The 10775-nt window shown below is 39.0% G+C and overlaps 1 protein-coding gene across 1 annotated transcript in view; it reads right to left on the reverse strand.

The window, feature by feature from the left end:
- SLC9B2 (solute carrier family 9 member B2) overlaps positions 1–10647 on the reverse strand; it is a 41616-nt gene extending 30969 nt beyond the window's left edge. The window contains exons 1-3 of the mRNA XM_003796357.3: positions 10567–10647; positions 4282–4409; positions 3105–3285 (exon numbers count right to left, since the gene is read on the reverse strand). Of these exons, the coding sequence (XP_003796405.1) occupies positions 3105–3285; positions 4282–4371 (271 nt within the window). The 5' untranslated portion in view covers positions 4372–4409; positions 10567–10647. The remainder of the gene's footprint in view (positions 1–3104; positions 3286–4281; positions 4410–10566) is intronic.
- Between the last annotated feature and the right edge of the window lie 128 nt (positions 10648–10775).

Consider the following 10775-nt stretch of genomic DNA (forward strand, 5'->3'; position numbering starts at 1 on the left):
TTTTTTTTTTTTTTTTTTTGCAATAGTGAGCTCTTCCTTGGAACTTTATCTGTGAAGTTTGTTGGAGCCTTAGTTTGAATGTGAGCATTTCCAGACAAGATTTGAATTTGCTTGTACAGTGTCCTTAGACACTTACAGTCTGGGACTACCTGAAAACGTTAGGTACATTTTGTGATTGAGGTTTTTTTTTTTCTGTGAAATTGAAGCTCAAATCAGGATGAAATTATATAATTTTAGTGGAGACTCCTCCTCTGCCCCAGCCAGCAGCCACAGTTGAGAGAGACGGGTTTAGTCACAGGCCCCATCTACAGGACAGGTTTACCTCAAATTTACCATCCTACTAGCTTCCCATTTTATGTGGGTGAAGGAGAATGATTTCTGTTCTAATTCTCCCAACTGGGGCAGGCTTTCGCTTAGCCTTCTGTGCCTCAGGGCTCTCAAAATCAAAATCAATCTTTCGGGTTCACTGGGGTTTGGCAGAAACTTTCATGGGGAAAGCCTGCTTGAGAACTCACTCACCTCTCCTACTTTGTTTTTGTTGTCTGATGATTTCCCTGTTGAGTTGTTGTTATTTTGGTTTTGTGTGTGTGTGTGTGTGTGTGTGACACATCAAAGGTACACTTTACAATTTTTTAAATATTTTTTCAGATTTGTCCTTGCTTTAAGTGACAGCATTGTTTACTGTCTCTTGTCTACCGTGTTGCTGGAGACTGAATTCGATGTTTCTTTTTCTAAATGCTCACAGAATTGTTTCAGATTTTCTAGGCCTATGATACTATTGCAATGAAATATCTAAGGGGTCTTCAGTGTTTTCCAGTTGGCTATAAGGGCTGAAATTTCTATGCAATGTTGGTAGTAGAACGGGAAAGCCTGATTTGCCACCTGCTAAGTTGTACTTTATCATAGCGTAAACCCAACTTTATGTTAAATTCAGCCAGGTAGAATTAAGAGTTTTCACTTTTCTATTTCATGATCTCTTTTTTTTTTTTTTGAGACAGAGTCTCACTTTGTCACCCTCCGTAGTAGAGTGTCATGGCATCACAGTTCATAGCAACTTCAAACCCTTGGGCTTAAGCGATTCTCTTGCCTCAGCCTCCCAAGTAGCTGGGAATATAGGCACCCCCCCCACAATACCCAGCATTTTTTTTTTTTTTAGAGACGGTCTCACTATGGCTCAGGCTGGTCTCAAACTCCTGAGCTCAGGCAATCCACTCACCCTGGCCTCCCAGAGTGCTAGGCTTAGAGGTGTGAGCCATAGCGCCCGGCATCAAGATCACTTTTTAAAAAAATCTCTAACTCTCCTTTTCTTTCCCATACTTGAACCACAGTTATAAATACATAGCAAAGGTCTATTTATAAGATTTCTTAAAATACATTTAAAAATCAGTTAATAATTTAATCATTTATTATTTTGGAAAATTGTATTTTTTACATGTAAGATTTACTTTTTAAGAACACTATATATACCACATGAGCACAGGAAGGATTATAGGACAAAAGTAATTTTATAAACCTCAGAAACAGAAATACAGGAAAACAAGCAATGAGGTATTTACTGTGAACCCCATTTTTCAGGCAGTTTATAAATAATGATTATAAATGTTTAAAAAATGAGTCTCAGAATCACATCATTCATTATTACTTTTTACTTACATCAATCTGTATCTGTTTTGTTGTAAATATTTTAACTACAAAAGTGCTGTTTTTTTGAGACAGAGTCTCATTTCGTCACCCTCAGTAGAATGCCACGGTGCCTTAGCTCACAGCAACCTCAAACTCTTGGGCTAAAGTAATTCTCTTGCCTCAGCCTCCTGAGTAGCTGGGATTACAAGTGCCTGCCACAATCCCCAGAGAGTTTTAGAGACGGGATCTCCTGTTCTTTTTTTCCTTTATTGGTATATTATATTTTACGTATTTGCATATTTTACATATGTGAGTATTTTTTACATGGGATGAATGTATAATGATCAAGTCAGGGTACCTGGGATATCCATGACCTCAAGTATTTATAGTTCTATGTGTTGTTTACATTTCAAGTCCTTCTTCTAGCTTCTTGGTAATATTCAATATATGGTTGCTAACTATAGTCACCCTAGTCCCTAGCCTGCTGTGGAACATCAGAACCATATTCTTGAAAAATGTTAAGAATAGATACAGTGTGTTCTCACCACAAAAATGAGTAACTATGTGATGTAATACATATGTTAATCAGGTAGAATTAGTCATTCCACAATGTATATATACTTTATTACATCATGTCCTACATGGTAAGTACATACTATTTTACCTGTCAATGTAAAAATAAAATAAAATAAAAATTTGAAATATTTCTCTCATAAAAAAGAGTAATATCTTCTTAAGAAAGAAGAAAAAAAAAAACAACGAACAGGCTGGGCACAGTGGCTCATGCCTATAATCTCAGCACTTTGGGAGGCCAAGGCAGGAGGATTGCTTGAGTCCAGAAGTTCAAGCTTGGGGTATTCATGCGGACCTATAGTCCCAGCTACTCCTCCCTTGAACTCAGGAGTTGGAGGCTACAGGGAGCTATAATCACATCACTGCACTCCAGTCTGAGCAACAGAGGAGACTTTGTCTCAAAATTTAAATTAAATTAAATTAGCTAAAGTGCAAAGTCAACATCCTTATTTATATTGACAAGATTCATTTGTAAGTATAAATGGAGCTGTGTTTGCTCAAATATTACTTGCATGACTTCACAGTAATAATAACCAACATTATATACTGCCTTCTGTAGCCCTAATACTGTGGGAGTAATTGGATATAGTGAAGGAAAAGATCCTTGATCTCTGTTCTTTTTCTCACTGGCTTACATGGGGATGACCACAGCGATCTTGGAAGGCCAGCTGAAGATGGAAAAGCCCTGTCAGCCTGGGCCTGTGAATGACTGCGGACCAGAACCACCTACCATGGTGAATTGTACACCTGGCAGTTTTTATATGAGAGAGAAGTAAACTTCTTTTTGTCCTTTAAACTATATTATTTAGGAATCTCTCATTATAACAACTTTATCTTTACCCTCTCTTTTCAGAAAGAGAAGAGCACAGGAAGGAATATAGGACAAATCATCTTTATCATTTACTTACCGTTTGTTATTATTCTGTCCAGTAAACCATGTGGAGGGCAAGCCAGGGCTTGTTTCAGTCTTTGTGAGCAATCTGATTCAGCTGATGTTTCTTGTAGCTTTTTTTCACTGCTATTCAATAGGTTACTTCCTTCTGTTGGTTCATTTTCATCTCTCCCTTTGAGGTTCATAATTGTCTCCGCCTATATTTAGAACAAGTTGTAAAATACTTAAAACTATGTATTGTCTATACATTTTTATAGTTACTAAGCCATCACATAAAAATTCAAATTTCCATTACTAAAATCAAGAATAGTACCTTATAAGGAAAATGTGTAACTTTATTATTAGCTAATCAGCTCCTATTTGAAACAAGAACTATATTAGGAGTATTCAGCACTGGCACTATTTTTAGTGAAGGTTAAGTATCCCTAATCTGAAAATCCAAAATCCAAAATCCAAAATGCTCCAAAATCTGGAACTTTTTGAGCACTGACAGGATGCCACATGTGAAAGATTCCATACCTCATGTGACCAGTTATATTTTGTGACCAAAATATAACTTTGTCTCATGTACAAAATTGTTAAAAATGTGGCATAAAATGACCTTCAAGTCATGTGTATAAGGTATACATGAAACATAAATGAATTTCATGTTTAGGCTTTGGTTCCATCCCTATGATGTATTATTACGTATATACAAATATTTCAAAATGCAAAAAATCTGAAACAGTTCTGTTCCCAAGTATTTCAGATAAAGTATATTCAATCTGTATTATAAATGCTTGAGTGACATAAAATTTCATTATGTTTTGCATTATGAGTTTAAAAATCAGTATATTAAATATATAAGTCAGTGCAAGAGTTGTCTCATTTACCAAAGTGGTTCAGAAAAAGATAACTAATAGTGATTAAAACCAATTCACATTCATTTATCTACTTGAATGTAAGCAATACAGAAAGAAGGGAGAACACAAAACCATTCTAGGGATTAGGCCAGGAACATGGGGCCAGCTGCTGCTAACATTAGCAGGACAACTGGTAGTCACACCTGCCCTGGACTGTATGAGTTTGGGGATTAAGATGGGGGAGAGTTTTTAATTGAAAGAGAATAAAGAGAACACAATTCTATCATAGCTCAGAAATGTATAGTCCCTTTTTTTAAGAAATGACTGTTATGTGTTTGATTAGAGATTTACCTGTGTTTCTTGACACACTGAGGCTGTGTGATTCATTCCTGTGGATGGTTTTGAATCGTCACGTTCAATTGCTTTGTTTTCATCCTCCATGATTTGTAATTAAGAAGATGGTGGAAGAAGAACAAGAGCTGTTTTGAAGGAAAAACAGTATAGAGTAGCAATTTGAGAATCTTTAGATTTCAAATATTTTAGATTGCATTATTTCCCCCCTTAGAATTCTGAATGGCTACAGTATGTTCAATTAGACTATTCTTAACTTTCAATTGCTGACCTTTTGTTTGACTCTAATATATTATCCTCATTCTTATCTACCTTTTTTTTTCCTCTTACAAAAGAGACCTTGTTGACTAATCACATTCTTATGATTTCTTTCCCACCCTGTTTTTGGGGTTACACTTCAAAATATGCCAAGCGATATCACCATTCAACTGTCCTCAGTAAGGGGTCAACTGAAGAAGCAGGAAAGTTCCAGGTAATTTTCCAAGGTTGGGATGAAGAATGACTCACTAAAGGGAAATCTCTGGATTCCATCATTTTCAGAGAAATCAGAGTCATTGATTCCTGCCTGGTTTTTATTGCTAAAGTAAAGTTAAAAAATATAGCACCATTGAATGAGTAGCCACAATATCTTGGACACTATGATAAGGGCTTATGATAGTCAAAAGTGGGCAAATCAAAGATTACCAAAACACATTGTCTTCCCTAGGCTGTCCATGCTACACAGGTTGCAAAGTCAAAAACAGCACTCCAATTCCTAGCTACGTCTGCAGCTAGGGATGGCCATTTGTCACAGCTGAGTGGGAGTCCCTGGGGAGGCCTTTAAAGGATCATACTTTCTACTCTTTGCCTGCTAATATTTCCTTTTCTCCTTCCTAGAATGTAGGTACAATGCCTGGAGGAGTGGCAGCCATCTTTCAACCATGAGCATAATAGTCCTGTGCTTAGGACAGCAGATAAGTAAGACAGGAGCCGGGTCCTTGATGAAATCCTTAAGTCCTTCCATTGGTCTTGGACTGCCAAGCTTTCGGGTAAGTTTTTAAAATCCCTATTTAACAACTTTTCTTTCTACTAGTAAGTAAATCTATTCCTAATACAACAAGTACAGTAAGTATTATGATGGAGGTATAAACTACAAGCTTTGGTAAAACTAAAGAACAAAATTATGTGAGAGAAAGAGAAAATTTAATACGGCATGTATGTGAGTGCCTGCTACATGCCAGGCACTGTGCTAGGCCAAAAATACAAGGATGAATTAGAAAGGACCCAGCTTCAAGCAATCAGTTTTTCAATGTGACGAAGTGGTTTGTCTTTAAAATCGCAAGGAACATCAAAATCTTTCCACCAGTCCTACCACTTGCACCACTACTATCACCATTTTTCTTCCTTACAAAATACAACGACAACCAGAATAAATTTTTTTTTTTTTTGAGTCACAGTCCCACCCTGCCACCCTGGGTAGAACACCTTGGCATCATCATAGCTCACAACAACCTCAAACTCCTGGGCTCCAGTGAACTTCCTTCCTCAGTTTTTTTATTTTAGTAGAGACAGGGCCTCACTCTTGCTCAGGCTGAGCTCAAGCAACCCACCTTCTTTGGCCTTCCAGAGTGCTAGGATTATAGGCGTGAGCCACTGTGCCTGCCAACCAGAATGAATCTTAAAAAACATTTAGCTTAGACTGGAAATGGTAGTTCATGCCTGTAATTCCAGCACTTAAAGGGAATTGCTGGAGGCCAGGAATTTGAAATCAGCCTAGTCAACATGATGGGACCCTATTTCTACAAAAAAAAAATTAAAAAGTTAAGCAGACATCATAGCACATGCCTGTAGTCCCACAAGCAGGGTACGGTGGAAGTATTATTTGAGTCTAGAAGTTCAAGGTTACAGTGAGCCATCATCATGCCATTGCACTCTAGCCTGGGTGACACAGCAAAATCCTGTCTCTAAAAAACTAAACAAAAAAATACTCTTCAGTTTAGTTTTTATTATATTTAATTTATAATAAGGATATTTGTATAATGGTATACCTCATTGCTGAATATCACGATGGTCATCAGATGGCTAAGGGGAGTATTTTGAAGGTGGCTATAGTGATGTTCAGCAAAGAGGTATGTAGAACTTTTTCTAGGATGAGTTTGCAAACTTAATTGTCATATAATGACAGCTCTGATGTCTGTTCCACAAAAAAGTTCCAAAATTGCTTTGCAGGGTAGACTAGGCACTGGTATCAGTGCTTGGTTTCCCCTGGGGAGCACCCTGAAAGTGACCATAGTGATACTTAGCAATGAAATAGCACTTTTTCTAGGATGAATTCACAAAATTAATCGTCAGACTTGATATGCCACTGAAATTATAGAGCTGTGAACTTGAAAGGATATTTCCTTAATTCTTCCTCCATGCTCGAGAGAAAATTGCACTTAACAGATGAAGAATATGAGCAATTCTGTACAGGCATGTGTACGTGAGCAAACAGAAAAAAATGTCTGTTAACAGTGCCTGCCTTTGGGAAGAGAAATGGAATTGGAGTGGTTGGACTTTCCGTTTTATTTTCTATATTGTTAAGATTAAATAAGATTTTCTTATGCAATTTACAGACAGTTAAAAAATAATCTGTGTAATCTTTAAAGCTTTCGATAAATGAAAATGATCTAGATTTCCTCAGTAATATTTTTCATAGGCATGTTCTGGTCATTTTAAGGTCATTTTTTGGTTTGTTTTTGTGGTTTCTGAAGGAGATGGGGTGCTGTCTAGAATCATCTACAGTAGTTTTATATATTTTTAAGCCAAACATATTTTATCAAATGAAACCTTATCCTTAAATCCTAAAAATAGAACAGATGAAGGTTGGGCCACAAGAGCCCTATGCATATGACCCTGTTCCCTTGGCAAGTGAAGCATATTTTGGAAACTACTTCTGTAAATATGCTTTCACATACAGGAAGATATTTGTGAAATCAGCCTTCTCTTTTTCAGGTTATCTTACTTATCTAAATGTTTAAAAGTGCTTTCTGTAATATTCCAGAGGAAATAAAAAAATTATCAATTTGCAAATGTCCACAGGCTCTTGGTCAAGTAAAATATGCTTCCTGCTATCATTTCATTTCAATTACAACTAAAAGACCATGGCCTGTATAAAGACTGGCCGTTTTTGCTATGTATTGTCTATAATATGAATAGGTTGACATTTAATGGGATACTCTGATTAAGCATTTACACATATAGCTTGTTATGGTTTGAAGGTTTTTGTCCCTTCAAAATTCCTATGCTATCACTTAACCCCCAAGGTTATGGTATTAAGAGGTACAGCCTTTTGGGAAGTGATTAAATCCCCCGTTCTCCATCTTCATGAATAGTATAAATGCCCTTATATGAGGTTGGAAGGACCAGACTAGTCCCTTTGCTTTTTCTCTTCCATGTGAGGACACAGCTCTCAAGCCTTCCTCCATGTGAGGACCCAGCAAGCCGGTACAATTTTGCAAGTAGAGAGCTGGCACTCACTAGACAGCAAATCAGCTAGCACCTTGGTGATTATTTACCATTTATTCTATCATTCATAAATAACTCAGTTGTGGTATTTTGTCATAGCAGTACAAATGGACAGAGACATCGGTGGAGTGCTTTATTTGTTGCATTCATGCCTTTGAAAAAGCAGCACCATGATTGTTCATTAAATACCCTATATGACAACGGTAACAATCTCCCGGCTTTCAGTCTCATACTGAGCATACAGAACATATAGAAGCATTCCAGTTTCTGGATTCTGCTATCAACTCTTACTGAATGCCCGTTTCCTACAAGAAGCCCTACCTGGCCATGAGGAATTCAAATCAGGCTATGAAGTAGAGCTTACAACTTTCCTTGTCAATTAATTACTGAAATGACTAAGAATGTTTCCCTGACTGAGAGCTACCTTGTCCGAAAGTGTTAGGTGTGCCAAGCTGCATGGGCCAAGTCACCAAAGGAAAACAACTGCTATTCTATTGGGTTAAGTGGCCAAGTGATTTGGTTGACTCACCATGAAGTCAACACTATCCAAGGAGATATGAATAAAAGGAAATCATCCCTAAGTAGGAAGGGACTCAATACTTGCTTCTCTCCTTTTTATTCTTTCTCCCCACTGAGGGAAAATGTATTTATTAAAAGTTTAAAGTATTTTTTCCTAGGCCTACTAAAAGCAGAATCTCTAGAGATTCAATTTCTCCTAAGCGTGGCAGCCATGACGTCTTGCCTATCTAATCGCTATTCTTTCAGATATGCCAGTGCATCCCTGCCTAGTCCTAGGGATAAGTCATGATTTATCTAAAGCATTCTCTGTATCACCATGCCTCTTTGCTCCTTGTTGGTTTAGGGATGATCAGGATTCAATTCTTGCCAGTGGAATTTGTTGGCAAGGCTATTGGGGCCACTGGGTAAGACTTTCCTTTCTAATAAAAAGAGAGGCAAGAGGAGAAGCCTCCCCTCTTTTGTCTTCTTGTTACAGAAAATATTTTGTAAACATTTTAAAATGAAGAAATGTTTCACGTTATACTTGCAACTTATAAGTATATAAGTATACTTATACTTTAAAGACCCAGTGTATATGTAATAAACAAATGACTTCAGCAGCCAGGCAGGTAATAGGTGATGAGAGGTCTGTGGCAAGTGGAAAGGGCCTTGCCAATTAAAGGCATTCAAGTTACCATAGATCTCTGGATCTAATCTCATGATTTCACTTCCCAACTAAAGAAACTGAAAATGTTAGGTTTAGGTGACTCTTAAATAGCATATTAATCAGACTCAGTGCATAAACAGAAATCACTCCAGATAAAAACATAAAGAGATTTTATACAGGGAATTAAGTATTCACAAGATTGTTAAAGGGCTAGAAGTACAGGGTTAAGGTTGTACTTGGAATGATTTCTAGATACGTGCAACTGAACCACCAAGGAATGTACCATTTCTGCCACACTAAGGAAGCTCCACAGGCAGGGCCTATGGAGTTCAAGAACACTACTGTAGCTGTGACCTGGAAACTGGACAGGGAACACAGAACACGTTCAACACCTCCTTCAACTGCCTCTTGATAGCACAGAGCTGGTGATTCAACTCAGCAATGCTGAGTCTGGTCCCTGCTGCTAACTGCCTCCCCTTACACACAGTTCTGGAGACTGACAATGGCTTCTCCCAGAGCGTCCCTGCCTGCAGAAAACAGCCAAAATATAAGGAAGACAGCCTGTGCCTCACTCCGCCTCTGAAATCTCAGGCAAATCTTGCCAAACCCTAATTTTACAACCAGAACTCTACCCGGAAGGGAGTCCTGGCAATGTTTATAGCTTTCCAATCTCTGCTGACACACACACTAGAAGCAGATAGGAATGGATGGGAGCTTCAACTTCCACATTCAGCCCAGGAACTTTGGGAATAGGCCCCAGGACTAAGATCTAGGTCACTGACTCTTTTCCAACTAGTCTATAATATCTTCTATAGAAGTCCTAAAAAAAAAAAAAGGCAACGTTTAGTCAACAAGATTATACTTCTAAAGATCTTCATATCTTAGTCACTTTGCTCATTTTGTTAGTATAGCATGAATCACACTACCTAATTATTGTACTAGTTCTGATCCACTGGAATTTGAACTCCTGTATGGTAGAAACTGTATTTAATCCATATTTGTATCTCCTGTCCCCATGGCTGCTTCACATAAAGAAGCCACACGGGTATTTGCTTAATTGAAATGTTCCATTCTTGACTTTGAGAGAAAGAGTAAGCCAGAATTTCATGAGAGTGCCGTGTGGCAGCAAGAGGTCCCATTATAGAGAGGCTGGGGAAAGGGGACTTTAGTCTTTAAATGCAAACAGGGGATGACCTGGCTAAGGTATCTGCCATCTCCACCTGCCTGTTGTGTGGATTCTTGCTAGGAAGCTCAAGGAAAGAGTGGCTTCCTGCTGTCAATGTTTTGGGGCAACAAATCCCACCAGAGTGTGGTGTGAAATAACCTGAGGGAGAGAAGCTGACGGCTGGTAACTAAAAAGGCCATAAGCCCAACTTGTGCTTCAAGCAGGTGGTATAATCTCCACTCCCGAGGAGCTAATGGTTCTCAGTGCCTCAAGCTGCTAACCTAGTCCACAAAAGCCAAAGCCTCTGGTTGACGTGAGAACTAAACAAAAGCAAACGGATTACGCCAATATTTGACAACAGTAAACACACACGCACACCACGCACACTCACACACACGCCACAGTATAAACTGAAAGAGCCGGCCCCCCGCAAGGCCTACCGATCCCCCGCGGGCGCGGGTTTATTTACCCTCCACGTCTCCGGGCTTCTCGCTGGAGTCCACTCCACCCCGCCAGATCCACCCGGGAATGGGCTACAAGGTACCCAGGGCGGGCGGCGGTGCCGGGCTTAGCCGCCGCCCTCTGGGTTTCCCGGTTCGCGCATCGTCCCAGGCGGAGCGAGGAGGCTGCGAGGACCGCGGTGACCGCAGATAACGGGCGCGGCGGCGGCGGCGGGGG

The sequence above is a fragment of the Otolemur garnettii genome, unplaced genomic scaffold (genome assembly GCF_000181295.1).
Source record: "Otolemur garnettii isolate 467f Iridium unplaced genomic scaffold, OtoGar3 scaffold00103, whole genome shotgun sequence".
NCBI classification, from domain to species: Eukaryota; Metazoa; Chordata; class Mammalia; order Primates; family Galagidae; genus Otolemur; species Otolemur garnettii.